Source organism: Physeter macrocephalus, chromosome 11 (assembly GCF_002837175.3).
Source record: "Physeter macrocephalus isolate SW-GA chromosome 11, ASM283717v5, whole genome shotgun sequence".
In the NCBI taxonomy this organism is placed as follows: domain Eukaryota; kingdom Metazoa; phylum Chordata; class Mammalia; order Artiodactyla; family Physeteridae; genus Physeter; species Physeter macrocephalus.
The window spans coordinates 5,508,397-5,534,485 of NC_041224.1; the positions used below are offsets into that span (position 1 = coordinate 5,508,397).

The following is a 26,089-nucleotide window of genomic DNA, read 5'->3' on the forward strand; positions in this document are numbered from 1 at the left end:
CCATTCTTAGTTTGTTCCGTTTGTATCACAAGAGGGTGTTGGATTTTGTCACGTGCTTTTTGACCCAACCAAGCTACCAAAACCGCTCACCAAGGCTGCAACTAACTCCCCCACTGCAAAGTCGTCAACGGTCAGTTCTCTTTTTCTCCTCTTCTTTGACTTAGCAACATTCGTCAGAGGTGATGGCTTCTTGCTCCCCGAAGTCTTATTTTTACTTTGCTCCTAAAAAGTCACACTCCCGGCTTTTCTTCTACTCACCTCACTTTGGGTTCTCTTCCTGCCCGGATCATCACTCCCTCCTTGGTGATCTCATCTGGCGTCACGGCTTTCAATTTGATCGACTATCGACAACTCCAAAATCAAGAGCCTCACTGCAAGAGCCGCCCCTGCAAATCACCTATCCGACATCTCTATCTGACGTCTTAAACGCAACCTATCCCAACGGAATTCCCGAAACTCTCCCCACCCCAGGACCCTCCTCCGCTGTCTTGACCAGCTCGGCCAATGCTCACTCCGTCCTTGAAGTCACCAAGCTCATCCCTGATTCCCCCCAACTGGTCTGAAAACCCTGTCAGCTCTAACTGAAGGCACACCCAGAGCCTCCTGCGGGCCCCCCACCTCCACCTACGATGTCTGGGTTCGAGCTGCAGTCACTCCTTGCCTGGATGACACGCAGCTGCCCGCTTGGCCTTCCTCTCAGCAGATCGGCCCGGGGGGCCCTTAAGGACGCGTCAGGGCAGGTCACTGCTCTCTGCTCCAACCCCTCCGAGACCTCCCACCTCACCCAGACCGAGGGCCGAAGAAGTGGGCTCAGCGCCCCTCGCGCCAGCATCCCGTTGCCTCGCCGGCCTCGACTGCTGTCGCCCTCTCGTTTGTTCACTCCGCTCGGGCCACACTGCTCTCCTCCCTGCTCCGACGCTTCAGGGCCCCGTCTGCACGGTGGGGCTCCCTTCCGTGACCACCCTGCTGAGACCTGCGTGTCCCCACCTGCCCCGGCGCCCAGTCCTGCTTCACTGTTCTTCACGGCACTTCTCACCATCGGGTGTGTCGCATGATTTATTTAGCTACCTGTCTCCACCCCACCCCCTTACAGAAGCACTACCAAAGGGGGTCTCCTTGGATCTCTGTTGAAACGCTAGCGCCCAGAACAGTCCGGAACATAACAGGCGCTCAATAAATATTAGGAAAAAACGCTAGGAATAGCATTATAAGAAAGTTTTATTCTGCAAATACCAGAAGAAACCGTTAACCAGAGCTAAAGTGGACGTCTCTTGAGGGAGGACACGGCAATAAGGACGAAGGGGGAAAGGGGTTCCTGTCTGTGGCTGCAAGACTTCTGATGCTGTCTGACTCTTCAAACAATTTATTAGATAGAGCCAGATGAAACTGCTGACATTCTAATGCCTTTTGACCTACAAAAAACAGCAGTTTCACACGCTTCAACCTAATGTACATATTACTTTGATAAAAGTATAAACTAAAAATTATTTTAAATAATTTTGGTGTGGGGAATACAAACGAAAACTCAGAAGACAAAGGAAAGAATTCACAGATTTAACTACGCAAAAATTAAAATGTCTACATGATGATAAACTTGGCCTTAAAAAAAGGTAAAATGCAACCAAAAGACCAGAAGAAAATGCACACGGCAGAGAGGGGGTTAATATTCATGATACAGAAAGGGCTCATCACATTAACAGGAGACTGATAAAGAACCTGATAGAAAAAAATAGGTACAGATAGGATTATTCAAGGGGGAAAAAGAAGAAAAGCTAATAAAAAGCCACAGTATTGCATTAAGTCACTATATTTAAAGGTGTTTACCAAATAATACTTTTACCAAAAAACAGCTTTGCCATAAATGTTAGCATGCTGCTTATGACACTGCTTTTAAAAATGCATAAAAATATGTAGCATTTTGAGGGTTTGGCTTTTGGGGGGGAAAAACAGAATTCCACAAAACAGTCAATTTGCTCAGTCTATCTGTAACAAAGTAACTCTTTAATACTACAAAAAATAACCAGAGAACTACCATCAAACTTGTGTATTCTGAAAAAGAAACAATTTCCGATCTGTGGCCATTAGTTGAAGGGCTTCCTTAAAAGAAAAAACTTTTATCAGAAACACTATTAATGGGGCTTCCCTGGTGGCGCAGTGGTTGCGCGTCCGCCTGCCGATGCAGGGGAATCGGGTTCGTCCGCCTGCCGATGCAGGGGAACCGGGTTCGCGCCCCGGTCTGGGAGGATCCCACATGCCGCGGAGCGGCTGGGCCCGTGAGCCATGGTCAATGGGCCTGAGCGTCCGGAGCCTGTGCTCCGCAACGGGAGAGGCCACAGCAGAGGGAGGCCCGCATACCACAAAAAAAAAAGAAACACTATTAATTTCTGTATCCTATTATGTCATATCTTTTTTTAAAAATAAACTTTCTTTTTAAAAAATTAATTATTTATGGCTGCATTAGGTCTTCATTGCTGCACACGTGCTTTCTCTAGTTGCGGCGAGCGGGGGCTACTCTTCACTGCGATGCACAGGCTTCTCATTGCGGAGGCTTCTCTTGCTGCGGAGCGCGGGCTCTAGGCGCGCGGGCTTCAGTAGTTGTGGCTCGCGGGTTCTAGAGCACAGGCTCAGTAGTTGTGGTGCGCGGGCTTAGTTGATCCGCGGCCTGTGGGATCTTCCCGGACCAGGGCTCGAACCCATGTCCCCTGCACTGGCAGGCGGAATCTTAACCACTGCGCCACCAGGGAAGCGCCATATCCTTTTTTTAATACAAAGTCATCTTACTGTATGCTTCCCTTCTCAGATATCTGACCTCAGCTGTAGCTAAATGAACCTCTAGGTGCCTGAATCTGCGGATCTCTTGCTGCACGTGTATCAGAACAAGCATTTAGACCAGAAAGAAAAGATGTCATAATGCACATCTACCAAAACATGTCGACCATGCTTTCCTCTTGGCCACAGTCAGGTATGGAAAGGAAAACTCGTCTCCAAGACCAGGAGTTGAATGGAGTCGATAGTGAGGCTCTATAATCAGAGTTTGCGAAATCCAAAAGCCAATAGAAGCTAGACCGCAGAAAAATCTTCAACTGCACTCTGTCAATGCATTTTGTACAACATTACTCCTCCGAAGAACTAGGTGGTCCCATTTTCCCTTAATTGCTCTTTGGTTATTTTTTTTTGCCACGTTTGAGGACAGGGCTACAAAGAAATACTTCATTGTTATAGTACAAGCATCAACACGACTGCTGCGGAGTGTTGGGGGACCCCCGTCTCAGCGCTGGCCAGCCCACAGAGCGGCGGGGCCGCGTTCATTTAAGGGGTCCCTTGTAACTCAGCCCCAGCTAATTCTTACCACTGTGAAATGAAGGCCTAGTTTGGTCAAATCTTTTGTCAGAGGAGCCAGAAACTTTGACATGAAATTTCTCATATTTGTGGGTCTAACAAAAATATATCCTTCGCCTAAACATAGCCTGAAGACTGTCTGTGAGCTCCCCAGGTTGATACAAATTATTACATGATTCACGATATCCCCATTTTACCTGGACGGTGCCCTAGTTTCATCCGTAACTGGGGGGTGCAGAGTGGTGTCCTGGAAGGACGAAGCCCTCGACGTTTTCCAAAGAAATCTTTTCCTGGGACCTGGGGTATCTGCATGGTTCGCTTCAGCCCCTAACGCCAAACCCCTTAATCAAAGTGATTAAGATCCCATAGTCTGGATTATACTCAATCTCACCTGCTTTGGGGCTTTGACCAACGAACTACTTCCTATCTCAGAATTTCAATCCTTTATCACCCGTCCCTCATCTCCGCTACAGAAGCGATCCGATTATCCTCTCCCACTAAATACTCCTAACCCTCGACTACACAAACCACCTTGAACTCAGCTGACCTCTTCCTTCCCTGTCTACTCTTACTTGCAAGGCTTTGGCTCCCAGTAAACTCACTGCCCAGACGTTGCCAGTAACTACGAGTCTCCAGATGCAGTGGCGTCTCATCAGAGCTCATTCCCTTGGAAGCCTAGCATGCTGACCACCTTTGCTTCTGTACTTCAATTCATATTTTCTGATTAAATATTAATTTTATAAAACTCTACATTCTATAAGAGAGATGTAAATTAAAACCCAGGTTTCATTCTTTGGATAAAATTATATATATATATACATATATATATATATGTATATATATATATAAAGAATGAGTGCAAAATCCAGGCAAAACGTTAATAAAATGTGCAAAGTTACTTGGCCCGTCACTGAAGATCTCACGTTCTCGAGCGCCACGCTAATCCTGCAGCGCTATCGTCTACATGTCACCCAAACTTAACTACGCCCTGTGCTCTGCAACAGTCACCTCTGTCCATGCTCTTGCCTCTACCCTCATCCTCTGGTCTAACTGTAATTCCACCTAAACCCCGGCACCAGTTCTAACATCACCTCTTGCTGGGCTGAGTCCTCACTGCCGCAGGCTGAGAGGATCCTCAGTCACTCCTTCAGAATTACAGCATTTTAGGTGACATTCATCACATAATGCTGCCTTAGGCCACAGTTCTTCCCTGGATAGATATACACTTACCATCTCACAGACCAAAGATAAGCCCTGAAAGCTGGGGAGAAGAGGTGTCCCTCTTTCTATTTTGGAGAGAGGCAGAGGTTTGCAGTGACGGCCTCTCCCCTCCCACGCCGACCGGGGCCTGGCCACGAGACCTGTCTGCCCAATGGGCCATCAGAGGATGTGATGTGAGCAGAGGCTTCCTAGCACTTACATACTGGAGATGGTTTTCTCTGCTGTTCTCCAGAACCCTGAGACCACCACATGGGTAGCTTACTGGGGGGTGAAGAGCTACGTGGAACAGAAACAAGTTCGCCCAGCTGAGCACTCCCGTCCACCAGAGCGACCAGACGCCAGCCAGACAGCCAGACTGCAGCAATTCGCCATGCTGACACAGAGCAGAACCGCCCAGCTGACCACAGGAGAATAATAAATGCTTGCTGTTTGAAAAGCCATTAAGGTTTCCAAGAGTGTAAGGGCGGGGATCAATCGATACACAGAGAATCTGGCACACTGTATTGTACTGAAATGAGAGAAGAATCACCGAGATGGTGACCTCTCTCTGATCATCCAGTTCTCTCCGTAAATTAAAGTTTTTCTAGCCTAAAAATTAGAAAACCCTATATTCTACATGGTTTTTTGGTTTGTTTTTTTTAAATTTGTTTTGTAGAATGAAAAGCTATAGGGCAGCATACTGTAAAAGATACAGTACGTATTAGATCTACATAGATGTACATAGATATACATAGAGTAGGTATTATATCGACATAGATGTGGATTTGAAACCAGGATGCACCATTTACTGTCTTTCGTAAATCCTTCAAGCTTTCTGTGCCTCAGTTTCCTTTTTGTAAAGTGGATAAAATACTCCAGTCTCACCGTATAAGAGATAAGATGCACTAAATACCAAATACAGTATTTGGCACATTTCTTCAATAACCAAGAGATACTATCATCATGTACATAATATTAATCTGAAAATAAGGAGGTTGAAGGATTTCTCTCTCAAACTGAGTTTCCACACCACTACCTCTCACTACTGCAAGTGGAGAATCTGTCAGTGTTCGAACACACGGCAGAGCGGGGAAACGTCTGAATGGAGATGAAGATGAAGATGATTCTGATGCCTTTAACAATCTCTGGATATCATGAATTTTGTTTATAACATCGCTTGGCATCTCCATACTGGAAAGTTTTCTTCCAAAACAGATGAGCAAGTTAATCATAAGGCTTAATTGTCCTGGAAACTGGTCAGTCGATGGTTACTTTGGGAGTGTTATGGGAATAATAAATCATTAGAAAACAGAACCCAAAAGTTACTTACGAAGACATTAGATATTCAGAAGCTTTGAATAATTCACAGCTAACCAGATAATTTAGAAAAGTCCAGATACAACTAATTCAGTAAACGTACTTAGCATATATAGATGCTTTTTCACCCTCTATCAAAAAATATATGATGGTTTACAAAAACAGAGCATCTGGGAAGCTTCCTGAATAATAAACCAAAGCACACACTGACTTCCTTTGTGTCCAACCAATTGAGCCAGTTTAAAATAAAGATTCATGCTACCCCCCGCTGATACCAGAGCATGCTAATGAAAATATGCTAATTTAAGACAAAACAGTATAATGGCTTTAAAGAAAGCAACAGAAAGAAAGAAATCCTCTTCCATGACCAATTGCTCACCTAGATAGGTTCCACTGCTGATACCACCAAATTCAGCATCTTCTGGATGGAGTGTAAAAGCAGACAGAACAAAAGCCAAGAAACAAAGCAGAACAGTTAGAAGCCCAGCCACAGACGCAAAAAAATAAATCACTTCAAACAATCATAAAGCACAGCATAGAACAGCCCTCACAATGCTACTCTTAAACATAAAACATTTTGTTTTATATTTAAGTTTACAGTAACATTTTGAAACATCATGCAATTCTTTTTTCAAGCTTCTTTGGAAGTGCCTTTACTGCAGTTCCAAGAAAATTATAACAGACTTGCCTGATACGTTTATACTTTCACAGTCAAGAAAATTACAACACTTGATCCCCAAAGTAAATTTATTTTTGTAAATCAGGCTCTTTGATAATACGTAAAATATAGCACTTATTTTGGCTCACTGGAGTAGACAGAAAGGTTAAAATGAAAATACAGCCTTTCTTTTGATAAAAAGAGTCCATGCGGGGAAGGAATAAAGGCACAGTACTTCTATTTTTATGTTGTTTTAAAAAGATGAACAGATGAAAACATTTTAAAATAAACAATGTGCTATTAATTATATCCAGGAATTAAATGAATACTGGGTTATGCATATCTTAAAATTTTAATTTAAGTCATGGAGTTCTACTTATTTTAGGCTTCTAATCTTTATATAAATATACTTCTAAAACTAACAGCACAGACTGTGCAGAAGTCAAATAGTTGAGAAGACTCTCCTGACATCCTTATGTAATAATAAGTCTGTCAGTGTATCTGAATAACATTGCTTTCTTCATTCATCTTTATTCGAGACTACTGACAGATAAAAACAATGTACTACATTAGAATACTGTGTATATTTCTGCTATATGAAGCAAAAAAAAAGTGTACATTTCTTTCAAAAACAAAGTCCAACCACGACTGCTGGTACTGTAATGTTACAATGAAAGTTGGGATGTACCATGATCTTTTAGAAACTGCTTGCTATGGTCAACGTAATCCTCTACATATGTGTACTAAACAAAGTTACTAGACTATGCGGGGAAACTTTTATACATGTACCTTTAATTTCCTCTGAGAAGCACACAAAAAAAAAAGAGGATATGATTAAATGTGTAGAAAATACAATTAAAGTAGGAAGATGTTACATCCAAGGGACAAAAAAAATCCACCTACCACACTCAACTGTTTCCTCATCTTAGAAAAGCCAAAGGAAAAAAACAAACGTATTTTAAATATTTCAAAGTAATTAGTCAATGAATAAAAAGAATTTGTGAAAAACTACATTTTAGACTACACGGTAGTTATGGTCTAAAAAGAATGTATACACTTAAGCAGTAAAAACACAAAGTCTTCATATAGCTTATTAAATGCCCCGAAGGGGAAAATAACCAGGAAAAAAAATCAGTATTTTTTTCAAAATAATACCTTCAATAAGGGGATTATATTTATTTTCATGGAACAGTTCCGTTTCTAAACTAACCTGTTTAGAACTGAGGATATTTCATGATGGAAACAGTGAAAAGAAGTAAACATTTTAGAAACAACAAATTTTGCCTTTAAAATGTCTATATATCCTGTAAATTTAACAATATCTTGACAATTGTCAACTTATTACACATATGAAATGAATCAGACAGAACCCTTTCTTTTCATTCTGTCTATATTACTTGATGAAAGGTATCTTAAGAAGTAATCTGAAATAATTCTTAAGTTACTAATAAGACAGCATTTTATGAGTTAGGTTTGACCTAGGAGACACATCTTCAGTTGAGGGAGGAAAAAGAACTGGAAATTTAACAGAAGCAAACTGCAACCATAAGTCACGATAGGAGATATTTTGCTACACGACCTTACAGAGTGAACAGGACCGATTAGAACAGTTCTCTGCTCACTTCTCTCTTCACATACAGCACGACAGCCAAAGAAAACACTTAGGAGAAAGTGTGCACAACAGCCTATTTTTACTTTTCAAATACCTATGGGCCTTCAAACTGCGCTAGCTATATTTGGACAGTATTTGCCAAAATGACAAGCAAATCATTATTATTCAGGCTCACAGTATGAGTCACTCAAGTTGTGAGTTTATTTATCCTCATTTCTTAGTAGCTCTGAAATGTCATGTGCATCTAAAACAAATTATTAGAAAACAAACAATGAATGATGTGACACGGGATAGCCAAGCCAGGCATCTAGGTAGAAATAACACAAGCTGTGTTTAAGACTGATCAACCTGTGATCTCAGACATTTCTGCTGTAAAGTTGATTGTTAAACAGAGTGTATTTTCTGACAGAAACAGCAGGATAGATTGAGCATTGCACTCTTGATTAAAGACTCAATGTCACATAAATCAGATGATAAAAGCCATGTCTCACGCACACACACACAAATTAAAACACCAAAGCCAATCCACAAAATAAAATCTGTAACTTAAATTACATGTAGTATATGTGTATTTCATATTCTAATAAGAGGTCCTAAATAGGCTCCATAAATATTCAAAAGAATATTTCCTCCTTGCAGTTCTTAAGTAGGAAGAGAATGGTATTTTTAGCATGATACAACACACAAGTAAATATCCAATAGCAAGTATCATGCTTAATAGACATCCAGTAGGAAAAACAAAGGGAGAAGGTAAGACCTCAAAAGACAGTTGGGAAAGTGGCAGGACTCTTCCTTTGGTAAAGCACTGCTGCATGGATGTCAAACGCATAACCTTAGTTTTCCAACAACTCTATGAGGTCGGAAGTATTATCCCCATCTGTAAGATGGGGAACTAGAGGCAGAGAGGGATGGAGCATTCGTACGTGGCAAAGCTGGGCTGTGGACCCACGTGGTCTGGCTCCAGAGCCTGAGTTTTGAACTACCACGCTACGCCATCACATCAAAAGTCACTTTTTAATACCTGGAGCTTCAAGCCAGAAAATGCACGTCAGGGGAAAGGTCATCGGAAATAACAAATTTCTTTCAAGTTTCCCGACTGCTTCCATCCACCTTCTGCTGCTTCAGCCTCTGGCCCGCCCCGAAACATCAACCTCTCAGGTGTTTCTCTGCCAGGAGAGCTGGGGAGGGGCCCTCTCCTCTCCCGGCCGCAGCAAGAGTCCACACTACGTCGTCAAGCACTGAAGTGCAGGATGTGACAATTATAAAAAGCGCAGAGAGAGGCCAAGGTCACGAAGAGAGAGACTTGCCATCCTCAGAGAAAGGAGTGTGGAGGCTCGCATGAGAAGCGTTTGATGAGCTCTGCGCACCAGGCAGGAGGGACTTGCCCAGTCACTGGAGGTCACCCCGCGTGGGACATGTCTGATACTCCTGACAAGTGGAGAAACTGGTCTCTATCAGTGGGATAGTCTTTGGGGCAAAGTTAGAGCCCCACTCTCGAAACTGCTTTCTCAGACCCCTCACCCCTCAATGCCATCTCCCCTAAAAGGCTGCAGTGATCCATGACCAAAGACCAGACCCCTAACCGCTGATCAACCCTCTTACCTGCATGACGTCGGGTCCCCAGAGACCATATGGCTTAGAACCTCTCAGATGGAAAAGCTAAACACACACCCTGACAGTGTTATCTTTATATATCTTTATATGTGTAAGGATATCACAGCCGAAAAATAAGCAACAAGAAACGCCTTTACCTCAACCATCTCATGGTGTAAACAACCAGATATGCAATTTACAATTTAATTCACCTGCACCTCTTTCTGCACGAGCTGTGATCTTCGGCATCTCCCAAGGAGCGTCAGGGGAAAAAAATGTTTCCAGTAGTTTTAAAACCCCGTGTTTCTGTTACACATGATGCCACCAACATGAAGAAAATGTTTGACAAAGTTTTAGATACAGGAATTTAAGAACATAAGCAATCTATTTGTTCATTTCTGAATTAAATTTATGTGTGAACACAGTAAATAAACATTATCTAAGGTGCCAGGAAGAAGGTGCTTATTTAACTTGGGAAGTAGTATTACAACAACCTGTAGAGCAATGATATATATAGTACTCTCAAAAGTTTGGTCTTCCACAACACTGGTACCATGAAGAATGAATTCACTCTTTTCTTCAGTGTTTAAATTCTGTTATTGGTAGCTTGAGATCTTCAATCCACAAAATACTTGTCTTTGAGTGAATTTGGTGACAGTCTGTTTGAATGGACACCTTTTGCCTGCAGTCAAATATTTTCTTTTTTATCCACATGATAACCATCAAAATTGGTTAAAACAAATTCTAAACTATTTTGTGTCTTTACCTTCTAATTTTTATTTATTTATTTATTTATTTATTTATTTATTTTTGCGGTACGCGGGCCTCTCAACTGTTGTGGCCTCTCCTGTTGCGGAGCACAGGCTCCGGATGCGCAGGCTCAGCGGCCACGGCTCACGGGCCCAGCCGCTCCGCGGCATGTGGGATCTTCCCGGACCGGGGAACGAACCCGCGTCCCCTGCATCGGCAGGCGGACTCTCAACCACTGTGCCACCAGGGAAGCCCCAACCTTCTAATTTTTAAAAAGTCAATAAATTGTACATTTTTGATTTCTGGTTTATTTATTACTAGAATTCTATTAGAGCTATTTTGTAAAAGAAAATGTCTTCATTAATATTATTCAATCAGCATTATTAGAAATGTTCAGCTATTTATACTTTGATAACTAAAAAAAAGGAAACCAAGCACTATAAGTATCATACTTGAACATTCTGCAGTAAAATATAGTACATGAATAAGAACTCGATTTAAATATAAGTTACATAGGATTGAAGTTAAAGTTAATGTTTATGCTACTAAGAAGCTAATTCCTAACTTACATACTTATGTTTCAATAGAAAGGGAACAAACAATATTTCAAGTAACCAAAGAAATTCATATTTCTTTTTAAAGGTAAGGTGCTATCATATGGCTTTATATATGTAACTGAACTGTAATAATAAGCTTTGGCAGGAAAGTCGTAGGGTAATTTCTATCGACACAAGAACGGCAAGCTACTAAGTGTCTGTCAGGAGAACTGCCCGTACGTGCTACTTGAGACATGAGATAGGCGCTTACTTGGGCCCCAAACACGCACCCCGTGTCCTTCTGATAACAATCTAAACGTTGGTCACAGCAAGGAACACCTGTCAGCCTTCCGGGTCTGTTCCTCTGTCTGTATTACTAACATCAACCCGTTGTGTGAGAACCTAGCACCGGATGAAGGGGGAGTGCGGGAAGATAAAATTCTATCATAAATTTCTTTGTTGGATATGCTATTCCTCCAAAAAATGGGAGGAGGAGCAGAAAGAAAGAGGAGGAGATGAGTTCCTACATCAAGCTTCTAAGATCTAGGCATGTTTTAGTTTTAAGAGTTCATGTTTTCGTTTTTAGGAATGTGTAAGACGCAAATTACTTCGTTTGCGGAGCCTGTTTTCTGTATATGCATTAGATACGCCAAGATTCCTAAGGAGAGGAAATAACCAAGCATCAAGGATGAATACCACCCACACTCAGAGTTTTGCGTAAGGGTGCCAGTTTAAAAGCCTGAGGAGGTCGGTACTACCATGGCTTCTGATTTTTTAACCATGGAGCCCAGACCCAGAGTTCTAGCACAAATATAAAGGCAGAGGTAACAGCACTGGGATGCCCCAGTCCTTTCTGACCTCTGTGTGCACACTAGCTGAAGCCCTACAGCGCCAGAGCCATCTTGCATGAACTTTTCCTCCATGCAGACTTCAGTTATGATGATACACTGTGCATCAAATAAAGAGTAAAATCCTACTAATACAAAAGCAATCAATTTGTCAAAAAAGTTAACTGGCTAATGACCTTTAAGTCATTATTCTAAATTCAATGCTTAACCAATATCTTCCTAGGTTTTAAGAGCACTTGTGAAATTTAGTGCAGAAAATTTTTATCAACATGACTATTTTTCATGAATTTATAAACACCAACATGAGAGAATTATTCTTCTTTTAGAGATTGTATATTAAATCAGAAATTTTCTTAAAACCTATTCCATGACTATTCAATGTAATTAAATAGATCGATTATAAAATATATACAGTAGATTTTTTCAATAAAACAATATAAAAATAAAGGATTTTATATAAACTTTCTGCTTTTCTTCATAGTATTATTCTATAATTTAGCAAAGGGCATGATAACGAATTCCTATTCCAAAAATCTCAGTACCAAAGGTTGAAGTGCAGGAAGTGTTGAGTCAGATGGTCTTTACAAGATTTAGTTACATAAAATAAAAAAAAAAAAATCACTTTCAAATACACAGGTTACAAAACAAAGTGCTTTTAAATGCTTTTTAAAATGTTCAGATCCAGGGACTTCCTTGGCAGTCCGGTGGTTAAGACCCCGCGCTTCCAATGCAACAGGCGCGGGTTTGATCCTTGGTCAGGGAACTAAGATCGCCCCACATGCCGTGCAGTGAGGCCAAATGAATAAATTTTAAAGTAAATAAATTTTAAAATGTTCAGATCCAGTGCAATGATTTTTGTATAACTTTTGAGTTCAGGGGTTTATGAGACAACATTCAAAGAAATTTCAAATGGAATTTCAATTCTTTGAGAATAAAGACAGTGGTCTTCTATTTAATTTTCACAGAAGTATACGGTCTCTCTGAACGAGGCTGTATTTACTACACGCTGTATTTACTTTGGATAATATTGATCAGATTTATTTTTTTATTTAAAAGTAAAGAACATCTACCTATGAGAACAAACAATGCATCTCTCAGTGAATCAACATCTAGGTTAAAAATAAAAGAGAGTGAGAGAAGAAAAGGAAGAAAGGGTGAAAGGATGATCACGTTCCATAAAGACAAGTCCTGAAGCTCAAACACTAGAGTATTAACATATAAAAGAAATTATGTAAATTCATATTAGGGAAATGCAAATCAAAACTACAATGAGGTATCACTTCACACTGGTCAGAATGGGCATCATCAGAAAATCTACAAACAACAAATGCTGGAGAGGGTGCGGAGATAAGAGAACCCTCTTGCACTGTTGGTGGGAATGTAAACTGATACAGCCACTATGGAGAACAGTATGGAGGTTCCTTAAAAACTAAAGATAGGACTACCATACGACCCAGCAATCCCACTACTGGGCATATACCCTGAGAAAACCATAATTCCAAAAGACACATGCACCCCAATTTTCACTGCAGCACTATTTACAATAGCCAGGTCCTGGAAGCAACCTACATGCCCATCAACAGACGAACGGATAAAGAAGATGCGGCACATACATACAATGGAATATTACTCAGCCATGAAAAGGAACAAAATTGGATCATTTTTAGTGAGGTGGATGGACCTCGAGACTGTCATACAGAGTGACGTATGTCAGAAAGAGAAAAACAAATATCGTATATTAACGCATATACGTGGAATCCAGGAAAATGGTACAGATGAACCGGTTTGCAAGGCAGAAATAGAGACACAGATGTAGAGAACAAACGTATGGACACCAGGGGGGGAAAGAGGGGTTGGGTGGTGGGGTGGTGGGATGAATTGGGAGATTGGGATTGATGTGTAGACACTGATGTATATAAAATAGATCATTAGTAAGAACCTGCTGTATAAAAAAATAAATTAAATTAAATTAAAAAAAAGAAATTATGTAAATTCAAAGACAAAATAGCCTCCATTACAATTAGTGCTCTACACACACACACACACACACACACACACACACACACACACACACACTCACACTCATTTATCCTGAAACCAGTTTGGGGAGAGCTATTAAGAAGACAATCTCTCTACTTTGCACAGTTCTTTAAAACAAAAAAAAAAAACATCAAAAATTTTAAGTAAGTGAAAATTCATAATTATAACCAATTACACACTTCTAAGTTGCCTAAAACTCAAGCAAATTAGAGTATGGATTCAGATTCAAGTAGAATCACATTTATTTCATTTTCAAGTTAGATACATTTTATCCCACATGCACCAAATAAGATGTTTAACCATAAGAAATGTGCAGGCCCCCAAATTTAAAAAACCCTCAAAGAGCAAGTCAGGTAGAGGCCTCAGAGCCCCTTTCCACTGGCTGAGTTGCCAGTGAAAATTCATCACACTTCAGAACAATGCAGCTTTCTGGTTAAACTTGAAGCTTGCGATGTCACGGGACACGTGGCATTCTATGACAAGTGCTTTTCCCTACTGCCCAGACTTAACAGAGCAAGAACAAGCAGGCTTTTGAATCAGTGCTCCACTTGAAGCTTGCTTGTGAGATTTATACTCGACTATAGTTTGGCTCCCTTATAACGTGATTCCTGGGCTCTAGGCTTCTACAAACTGACAGAAATAACAGGAGATGGGAAAAAATGCAACGATACTAAAAACAGATGTTGGTGTGAAATTCCAGGACCATTTATTTGCTCATTTCACCTTTCAGCGTACAATTTCTATGCTGAAAACAAAAGGGCTTTTTTTTTAACTCTTAAAATACCTAGAACCATGAAGCAGAGAAGATAAAGTAGGATGGGGACTTACAAGAGGTGGGAGGTGAGAAGTAAAGAGAATCTGAGAGAAGGGTAGGTTAAAAGAAAAACCACACTATCTTTTCCAGTAATCCTACATCATCGTTTTTCTTTTTCTTATTTTCTTTTAATCTAGTTTGGTAATAACTCTGAAAAGACCGGGTGAAGGTCAGAGTTACTGTGATGTCAAAATAAGCAAGGAAGAAAGTAGAACAAGAAAGACTGTTTTAGGCACAATTGCTTTTGTGCCCAAGAAAGTGATGGATTTTTTTCCTCCAATCTTTACCAAGAAATATCTTATCCAAACCTCCTAGCTTTAGAGAAATAAGAGTTGCATTTTAGGTTACATTATAAAATACCTAAATTCAGAATCAAAGAGAGTCGTAGTTACTAGTTTTTTTCTTAAAGAGTGAGTCATGGGTTTATTATAAACAACCCCAAACACCCCTTTCTTCAAAAGATTCACTTTACTACTCCCACTATGAATTTCTTACTGGTTGCTTCTTGTGAAATGATGATCCAAACGCTATCACAGGTAACAGGACCTCTTACTCTACCACAAACACCTGCTGTAATAGTCAAAGTAAACAGCAAGACTTAGTCACTCTGCATTCTGATTAACAAACTTACATGATTTCCTGTTGGAAACTTTCAGGGGCTGGACTAATATTTCTGGTCGTCTCAGAGCCAGTCTCCTGGGGGAAAAGAAGGTCAATACGCCTATCAATTTTCAGTACAGATCCAAGACTAACATAACACCAAAATATTAAAAGCCTTAAGAAAAAAATGGAACGTTGGAGGAAAAAATGAACACAATGCAATCTACTCAAATTAAGAAATAAATCCTCTACTTTCAAATTTTTATAAATTCTCCCCACTCTGAAATCACTCTTCTTTATTTTTCCATCTTTCACATCAATACAGTTTCAGATATTAATGTGCTATTTTCCATTTGTTTCGTAACAAAAACTGAATATGACCTGAGAGTGTCATATTATTTTTGGTCATTATTCATACTTCGTTAGACAAAACAGAAATCCAAACCTGAGGGATAAGGAACTCTAAGGCAAGGTTTTAGTGCTTATTTTATCACAACTATGCTGGAATGATATTTTGCAGAGAACAAAAGGTCAGCTGAAGACAGGCCATGATGCTGTGCCAGGAACTCACCTTTCCTGGAAATGCTTTGAGGGAACCAAGCCTGCTCTGGGATTGGCATCTCCTTCGTGCTTCGCCTGCCACCAGGTTGCATCATCCTGGCTCATAATCTGAAGAATATCTCCCTTTTTGAAAGAAAGCCCAGCTTCCTTACATGGAATTGCTTTATCCTCATTAGGGTCATAGTCAAAGAGGGCTTTGATAAACATCTGGAAGAAAGTTCCATTTCAGATGAATAAATATAAAAAATAAATGTGAAGTGGCCAACATTCTTCTAACTCTGATTTATTTAAGAAATAGAATATTAAGATAAACTTGTTGTGACAAAGAGGATATTTAGTAAATGGAAAAACATTGGTTCCCACAAAAAAGGGTTTCTGAGGAATGGTTACCTTGCCCTCCTTTGATGGTGTCTCCTCCTTGATGCTGGGTATAATCTTGAATGTGATTGCACCCTGAGACTGAGCCTGATGTCAGAGGAAAGAAAGAGTTATAAGAAAACCTCTGGAGCCAAGGAGGAAGAAAGTCAAATAGGTAGAAAATGAAACGATTCTAAAAATTTACAAGCTTGGGGTTTCTACTCTTAGACAGAACAAACCGAGGAAACTATTTTTGTAGAAATTCCTGTAACGTGAGAAGGCACTAAAGTTTGTCAAATAAGTTAAAAAACGTTAACCGCTAAACCACTTTTACCTCCTGTGCACTTTAAAAATGCCGATGAATGTATTACCATCCATGTTGAGTTACTTCAAAATAGACAGAATATGCACAGTGCCTTAAACAGGATTAAATGGCAAGAACAGACCGTGTGCAAGGTTCAGACCATTGTATCTAAGGCTCAGCAGCCAGGTTTCAGGGACAAAATTCCTACAACTGCCAGTAATGTGGCTATAAATACATGAATCAATTAGATGCGACGCTCATCAGAAAAATAATGAAAAACACTCATCTCTATTATATTCTGGTTGGTAAGAAAAGTACCAAATGTAGCAGATTAATTAAAAGATGAAAAGACTGTCTATTCTGATTTAATTAAAACAAGCAACAATACCCAAAATTCTTTGCTGACTACCTCAGACAAGGGTAGGTCTTCCTATCAGGGACCTGCTATGTAGCACAGGGAACTCTACTCAATATTTTGTAATAAATGGAAAAGAAGCTGAAAAAGAATATATATATGTATATACGTGTGTGTGTGTGTGTAACTGAATCACTTTGCTGTACACCTGAAACTAACACCACATTGCAAAGTAACTATACTTCAAAAAAAAATTTTTAAAGAGTAGGTCTGCCTTTAACACACTCTTACGTCATTCTTTCTCTCTTCTTAGCATTTGTCATAACCATATCTACATATTTATTTACACAATTATTTCTTAATGTCTGTTACCCTCACTAAATTGTAAGCTCTGTGAAAGCACTAAATACATATTTAGGAGGACAGGCGGACAGGGAGGAAAGGCAAGAGGGGGAGGGGTGGGTGGACCTCCCTGACGCTTACTATCAGTGTGTGCTGGTGACCAGGACTCCACTTTGTTAAAAAGGCCCTGATTGTGGGCTTCCCTGCTGGCGCAGTGGTTGGGAGTCCGCCTGCCGATGCAGGGGACACGGGTTCGTGGGCCCGTGAGCCATGGCCGCTGAGCCTGTGCGTCTGGAGCCTGTGCCCCGCAACGGGAGAGGCCCCAACAGTGAGAGGCCCGCGTACTGCCAAAAAAAAAAAAAAAAAAAAAAGGCCCTGATTGTTTGCCAGTTTCCATGGTGTGAATACTCCCATCACAGCCAGTTTCAATTTATCAGCATGAAGTCACTGAAAGCCAGGATGGGAAAAGTTGCATTGAATCAGCTTTTGTCAGCATATGTAAGCAGCTCCAGTGCAGCAAAGAGACTCACATAAAATGGGGGTTTAATAGTATAAATATCAGAATTTTATAAAGGAGTGATTTCAAAATGGTAACATCACTGTTATTGCTTATCATAAAAGTAACTCACTAACCTTATTAAGAATTTATATAATACTAAATTGCATAAGTAGAAAGGAAGCAAGTCTTCTCTATAACCCCTTCCCCTTCTTCTAGTTTGTCTAGTGTGTGTGTGTGTGTGTGTGTGTGTGTGTGTGTGTGTCGAGCGAAGCTTCATCTGTATTTACAGCCGCTCCCCATCGCTCGCATTACCACCCGAGCTCCACCTTCTGTCAGATCAGCGGCGGCATTAGATGCTCATAGGAGCGCGAACCCTACTGTGAACTGCACGCGTGAGGGATCCAGGTTGCTCGCTCCTTATGAGCATGTAACGCCTGATGATCTGAGGAGGAGCTGAGGCGGTGATGCTGGCGCTGGGCAGCGGCTGCAAATACGGGTTATCGTTAGCAGAGCGGTGGGACTGCACAGAGACCGTCATAAATCAACTGCTCGCAGACTCGTTTCAGAACCCTCATCGTATCGGTGAGGGGCAAGTGAAAACGAGCTCAGGGCTCCCACTAATTTTGCATTACGGTGAGTTGTATAATTATTTCATTATATATCACAATGTGATAATAACAGAAATAAAGTGCACAATAAATGTAATGCGCTCGAATCATCCCCGAACCTTCCCCCACCCCCCTGCGGTCCACGGAAAAACTGTCTTCCACGAAACCAGTCCCTGGTGCCGAAAAGGCTGGGGACCGCTGTTCTAATGTACGTAAAGCCCTTAGAACAGTATCATTAAGGGCTCAATCAGTGTAAGCAATTACTACTATTACTAAGTCATACAGATCTATCAGCCACTGTGAATGCTTCACAGTGATCCATCACGTGAATGAATGATAATCAATTCAACCTTCTTGATAGTTTCTAAATATTTTTAAAATATCTTGTTTATACACATTTGAAATTACTTCCTTTGGGTTAATTTGCAACAGTTGAATTTCTTGATTAAGGGGTATGCAAATTTAAAATGGATAGTTTCAGATAGCCATCTCAAAAGGTTCTATTAGTTTACCCTACCAAAAAAAGCATATAAACATACCTATTGCCTTATAATCTGGCTAACTCTGGGCATTACCAAGCTTTTAAATAAACACCAATCCAATATTTTTCAGACATCATGTCTTCTTTTGTAATTCTCTGTACATACACTTTGATGATTTTTCTGTAACTGTTTCTTTCTTAATGATTTTTAAGAACTCTCTCTATATATTAAAATATGAGCCTTCTATCATAAAATTGAAAATATTTTGCCTAGGATCTCATTTGTCTTTTCAATTTTAGGTACAGCATCTTTTACTGTAGAAAAAGTTTTCCATTCTAGTCATCACGTCAGTTATTTTTCTATTTGAATTTCACATCAAGGTTAAAAAAACCTTTCTCTACGTTTTATGACTTTTTAAAAAACTTACTTGATTTGAGGGGATTTATTTTTTTGTGAGTTGTAAAATAAGGACTATTTTTTCTACCTGAATCATCAATTAATCCAATACCATTTATGAAATGATCTCACTGCTTTCACACTGATTTAAAATGCCATTTTAATCATACACTAAATTTTCATATATACTGAGGTCTATTTTGAGATACTAAACTCTCTATAGGTTCATAACATGTTTTCATATGTAACAGGGAGAGTCTCCCTTTATTCTATCCTTACAAATGAACTTGAGAATTTATATTGCCAAGGCTTATAATAATTTCATTTCGTTTTAGATTTCATAAGACATCTAGTTAGTTTCACTTTTTTATATACCCGGAAAGCATAGCACCTAGAGACAGAGATAAAAGCACCCTCAACCACAGAGTAGGTGCCGTGTATTAAGGACCTAATCTGAGATGGGCCCTGTCAAACTCTTGATCTACATTAGCTCATTTAATGCTCCAGACACTCCAGTGAGAGAGTTACCACTTCTTATTCTCATTCTGTAGTTGAAAACAGGGAGGAAATAAAAAGATTAAGGTTATTTTCCAAGGACATAACAGGGATTAAGTAACGGCGCTGGGATCCAAACCCTGGACTATTAAATCCAAATCCTGTGTTCACAACCAGGTCTGAAATACAGTGATCCAACCTCATTTTCACTGCAGTTTTTAAGTAAATTTTCAGCTTACCAAGATCTGAATGATTTCCTCAGGGCTTTTATCCTCGACAGGTATCCCATTCACTTCCCTAAGTTCATCGCCAACGTGAATAAGACCTGAGAAATCGCAAATTCAGAAAGTAAGCAGTGTTACGTACAAAAGAAACCGTGGTTTGCAGGGCGCCCATCCTGAAAGCACCGTGTGGTGCCCTCAGTGCATGCAAGGACACACATCTCAGGCCTCTGAGGTTTCAGAGGCTGAGCCTCCAGCCTCTCCAAGGCCATAACATCACAACGCCGCCAAAGGAACAGCACAGGCATCTCAGTCTTTTTCTAGAGATGCACATTACTTTCATCTTAAAGATAATTTTTTAAAAGGCTGCATGCTTTCAGTAGTACTTTTCAAATCAGAAACACTGAAATAAGTCTTAATATAACCTTGGAAGCCCATATAAGCTAAGACCGTAAAGTATTCTAGAATGAAATTTACCATTTATTTAAATAGGTTCCCACATTTTAACAGAGTACAATATCTTGCTACTGTTTTGCTGTATTGTATCAAAAGGTCCTGGAAATGTGACACATAAAATCCACGCGGCCTGTCCAAGCCCGCCTAACATTTAAACTCTCACCACTTCTGTCTGCGGCTCCTCCTCTCATGATTCTGGCCACAACGATGGCCCCGGTCTGCTCATCTTTCTTAATGGTAGCTCCCTTTTAAGGAAAAAAAATAGTATTTGTGGGTGAATGTGTGTACTGGGTGGTAGGAAAGAGGGCAGAAATAAGGACATTCATCTGGAAAAAGTAAAAACGCAACAAAAAGTAAAGGAAGGAGGAAGAGACGTGCCATTTGCTCACAAATACTTATCACTAGACACACAACTTTCTACCACACAGATCGTCTTAAGGTTTTCAGCGCAAAGATTTCTGAAATCTTTCATCTCTTCAGTACTATGCAAAGTGTACAAATATCTTCTTTCCATTATAATACCTTGTATCTGAATACTATTTGTTTTTACCCTTTTACAGCGTTTCCTCATTTCGCCTTATCTTTACAATACCCTATGAGAAGGTAGACTAAACAGAGGTGAAGTGAATAGAAAAAAGATTATATAAACTAGAAAACTAAAACCCAGATCACCTGACCTTTAGTTCAGTGGTCCTTCTATTACACTATTACATTACAGTAAAGGAACTCAGCAATGATAATAAAGTGGGGGAAAAAAAAAAAGATCTGTTACTCCAAGGTTTTTATGTACTAGGACTGCACCTAGGTCCAAATAGAACTAACATTTTGGCAGGAGATTAGGAAACAATTTCAAAAAGAACCCAGAAATTCTTTACTTATGGATGTTCAGAAGCAAATTAACTGCATGCTCTTTGTCAGAACATCAGGTACACACGGTTACTTTGAACGCCTTCTCATGACTTTGCTTCCGAGAAGCTGGCAGTGGTTTAGACGAGCCGTCTGCATCACACCACGCGCTGAAGAGGCGCGGGTCAGGTGGAGGCACCCCCAAGAAGGCGGAATTCTTCTCGCGTTTGCCAGTAAACACAGTTACGGCATTACCAAACAGATACGGAAACAAAATGAGGAATCCATTTGTAGTAAGTGCTTTCTATGTGACATTTTGTATATGACAGCTATCAAATGCATATCTAATAATAGCAAAAAAATTAAATAATTAAGTGTTAGGATGATTTTGTGGCATTTTTCCTCACCTACGCATGCATTCAAGGCCGAAGACTTGAATGAGTATCTCTCCATGGTCATAAACCTTAGACTCTCCAATTACTGGTATCTTCTGCTTTTAAACAGATAACTTGTAGCCAAGATGACTGAAAATGTAATATCCTTAATATAACTAATTAGTGTAATTAGGTCAACTTTCACTTTCTTTAACAATGTGTCTCAAACTCTCCCACCAAAGTATGCCTAACGTCATAAGCGTCTAGTTATCTAATTTAAGATTACCTATCTGTACTTTATAGATGAGAAATTGAATGCCAAATGGTTATAACTTGCCTGAGATCAGACAACTAGTACGCAGTGAGGTCAGAACCTGTCTAAGGCAAACTGATGAGAATTGCTTTCTTAACCACTGCCTTCGCAGGTGCAGAGCATCGATTCTCCCCTCTTGGTGGGTGCCTCTGCCGTATCCCCACGCCAAGTGGTGAAATGGTTCTGGGGCACCTAAGGCTGTGAGAAGACTTGCGGCTAACCTTCTGAAACTCTTGAAATGCTGGCTCTGTGGGGACGTCAGCCACCGTGTAAGAAATCACGCGTACAGCCACGCTGTGAGGAGGCCCAGGCCAGCCAGGTGGAGATGCCACTTGTTAAAAGAGATGCCTGACCAGCCCCCAGTTTTCCAGCCACCCAGCCCAGGCACCAGTCCTGGGGATGAAGTAACCCTCAGGTGACTCCAGTCTCAGCCCCTGTCTAAGGAAAAACTACCCAGCTGAGCCTGTCAACCTCCAAAACTGGGAGAGATAATATTATTGTTTCAGCTACAAACTTCGCGTGGTGGTTTGTAACACAAAATTAGGTCACTGAAACAAATCTCTCGCTCCACTATGGATTACAGTTTTTCAGTATGGAACCATCCAGTCTGCTGCGCTCAATGAAGCTGATAAATGTTTATTGAGAACCTACTATGTGCCAGCTTCTGGTCTACGGGTTTCTGACACATTGCTGAAAAAAAAAGAAACCCAAATGTTTCTTCCCCCTCATGGAGCTTACATTCTCACAGGGGAAACAGACAACAGACAGAAGATGAAACAATTAGATCCATCCTACAGTATGTTAGAAGGTGGTAAACACTATGGCGACCTGGAGGGGGTAGGGCAGAAGAGCAGGAGTGCCAGGGCAGGGAGAGGAGAGACAGTATGCCAAGATGCCAGTCTCAACGAAAAGGCTGGAAGGAGATGAAGGAGTCAGCCGAAGGGAAAGAACAGTGGAAAGAGCCAGGGCAAAGTGGAAAGACCAGGGAAGAACAAAGCAGCCACTGTGTCTGGGGCAACGTCAAAGGGGAGAAGCGACAGCAGGGGGTCGGCGGAGCGGGGGGTCGGATGGCGCAGCGCTCTGCAGGCCCCGCGAAGACTCTGGACTGCCCTGTGAAACAAACAGGGAGAGCTTGGACAGCAGCAGCGACGTGATCCGGAAGGGTCCCCCCGCCTGCTGTGAAGAAGAGACTGAAGGAACGCAGGGGCTAAAGCAAGCAAGCGAGGAGGAGGCTGTCACAACAATCCGGGGCAAAGACGACGGAGGCCCGGATCGGACTGGCAGCAAGAGCGGTGATGGAAAGTGGTCCAGCTATGTTGGAATATATTGGCAGGGCTGAAAGGACTTCCAGGGGATTGTTAATAGGATGTGAAAGAAAGAGAGGTATCAAGGGTAGACTCTATGGCTCTTGGCTGAACAACTGGACAGACGGGATTGTCCATCAGTTGAGAGGGGGAACCACAGGGCTGGAAGAGACTGGGGACAAAGGTCAGCCTACTTTCAGACACGTGAAGACTGAGATGCCTGCTATGTCCAAACGGAGATACTGGCCAGACTGATGGACACCCAAATTTAGAGATCAGAGGAAAGGTCTGGAGGAGAGACGGGCCTAGGGGCCGCTGGCACACAAATGGCTTTGAAAGCCAGGGGCTGATAGAAATCACTTCCAGGATGAGCGGAGGGAGAAAAGCATTCCAACACTTACCGGACTTGTCACAGGCCCTGAAATATACTTACCTATGGCTACAGATAGGACCTTGAAATAGAGATGCTTGCTCTCTGCTGATTCTACCTACCCTCGCAGGGTAAACTACGGAGCTGAGAAACGGTCTCTGACTTTCTACAGGATACTAGCACTTGACTCAGTCTTCTTTTTGAGCCCTACATTCTTGAACACTTTCTATTTCCATATTGCTTTCCAAACCCTTATTATCACAATTCCTTGATGTATTCCTCGGGCAATGTAGTAGGAATAAGATCAAAACCCAATAACATAGAGCACATTTCATGTGCTACTGTACAAAAGTCGACATTCTGACCGTCTAGTCTGAAATGAAATATAAATTAAAATGGAATCTCATGTTTTAATACTTACATATTTTCTTACATAATTATTTTTAATTTATTCTATGTGATTTTGATGACAGAGTGTAGACAGCTTTAGGTTAGATTGAGAAGTTAACATTCTGGTTAGACTTTTCTTGTTACTTCTGTAAAATGGTTTAGAAACAAGGAGCACTGAGATGCAAATAAAAACTGTCCCTCGGAGACCACTGCCAACGCCCTGAGACCTCCTTAAAGAGGTGGCACAGTCAATTTCAGGTTGGACTTCTGCAACAAGGGCTTTCAGGTACAGGTGACCAAACACTGGCATCAAGAAGGCCTGCGACACGTTTTACAACCCATTTGATTCCCAGGCCCGACCCGAAGCTAATGGCGTGGACTCCGGGGGGCAGAGGCCCTGCAGTCTGCATCTGAAGTAAGCGCCTCAGGTAACCCCAGTAATACCAGAGTTTGAGAACCCCTGTTCTAAAAGAAGTAAAAGGAAAACCCACGCAAGAAACACTGAAAATTAAGGCTCATAATCCACTCATTCACTAAGAGAATTTCATTTTCTTCAGCCGGTCTAAAAATTAATCTTCTGGATAAAATAGGTATAAATTGCTCCAAACTCACAGGGAGGGAGAACAGCCCTGTTCCTTGCAACCTGACCAGTGTCCTTCTCCCCTTCTCGCAATTCTTTCATCCATCCCTCCCCTCAAACTATCACCCCTTCTCCTTTCCATTCCCAAATACCTACATGATCTGTGTTCACTGCCTCTCCCCCAGGAAACCATTCTCTCTGTAAATCTAGTTGCCAACTAGCTTCTACCTGATCATTCCAGGTCACGTTCACTTGATGCTGGTATAATGCAAAGAACTTAACACAGCATTTCCAACACAACAGATGTCCGTTGATATTCAAAACACTCACAAAAGAGGCTTATCTCCTGCTTTTCTGATCAGGAGCCTGAGGCTGCAATAAATGACTTGCTGCTCTAAGGAGACAGAGCAAACCTCCCACTGAGGTCACCTAATGCAAGCTCGGTGCTTATTTGCACACATTATACCTGGGTCTAACAACAAAATTACATTCTTAAATAACACTCATAAGCTAACCTCTTGACTGCTAATCTTATGGACTTTCCTCCTGAATCACTTGTCAAACAGCTCCTGACCACCCATCCACTGGCTAGAATTTTGTTTCAGCCTGGCTTCCCTCACCTTGACGATTTCTGAGTATTTACTACTCAGACCCATTCTCCCAAAGATGCCTTAGACTCTATATCTTCTCTTGGTCTTTGCTTCCCCTGGACCCCCTTCGGCAGCTGTGGCTTTTCCAATGACCTCCCCAAAATGACAGAAGACAACTGACAAATATAAAATGACGAGTTTGTTCAAAATAAATACTTCCCATTTTTCTGGGTTGTGCATTTTTTAAGCTATAAATTTATTCACCCAATAATCTTTCTTCACTTTCACAATAATTGTCAAACTAAAGAAAATACAGTAATTACGCATTTGGATGAAGAAAAGTTCAAGACAAGTAACTCTCACTTGATTCCATATTCCAGTGTTAAAACAATATTTAAAATCTTAATACTTTTTTCAGGAGTCCCAACAAATAATTTTGGGAATTTCTTCATCCCAGTTAGAGGTTCTGTTTTCTACATGAAGTTCTTATTTATTTTTAATACAGCCCCTTGAACAAAAATCATGCAATCAAATTGTGGCTCACCAGGAAGGAGAAGAGCCAGTGACTAAAATAATTTTTTAAAGTACTCAAAATTACTTTAAATTGCATTAAATACAGGAAACAAAACCTAGAGTTTAAAGAAGTTAACTGCATATGTTGGCATAAAAAACCTTTGGCTAATTTACTTTTTAAAAAAAATAAATTTATTTATTTGTTTGTTTATGGTGTGTTGGGCCTTCGTTGCCACGTGCAGGCTTCTCATTGCGGTGGCTTCTCTTGTTGCGGAGCACGGGCTCTAGGCTTGTGGGCTCCAGTAGTTGCGGCTCACAGGCTCTAGAGCGCAGGCTCAGTAGTTGTGGTGCACGGACTTAGTTGCTCTGTGGCATGTGGGATCTTCCTGGACCAGGGCTCAAACCCGTGTCCCCTGCATTGGCAGG

General features: G+C 41.0%; 1 protein-coding gene across 11 annotated transcripts in view; it reads right to left on the reverse strand.

Moving 5' to 3' along the window:
* MPP7 (MAGUK p55 scaffold protein 7) overlaps positions 1-26,089 on the reverse strand; it is a 276,448-nt gene that overhangs the window by 80,877 nt on the left and 169,482 nt on the right. For all 11 annotated transcript variants that reach the window (XR_008618461.1, XR_008618460.1, XM_055087706.1 and 8 more), the window contains 5 exons: positions 20,547-20,628; positions 19,946-20,031; positions 16,259-16,333; positions 15,879-16,075; positions 15,339-15,403 (listed from right to left, as the gene is read on the reverse strand). Coding sequence is in view for 9 of the 11 variants with exons in the window: in XM_055087706.1 (XP_054943681.1) it covers positions 15,339-15,403; positions 15,879-16,075; positions 16,259-16,333; positions 19,946-20,031; positions 20,547-20,628 (505 nt within the window). In the remaining 2 variants the exon portion in view is untranslated. The remainder of the gene's footprint in view (positions 1-15,338; positions 15,404-15,878; positions 16,076-16,258; positions 16,334-19,945; positions 20,032-20,546; positions 20,629-26,089) is intronic.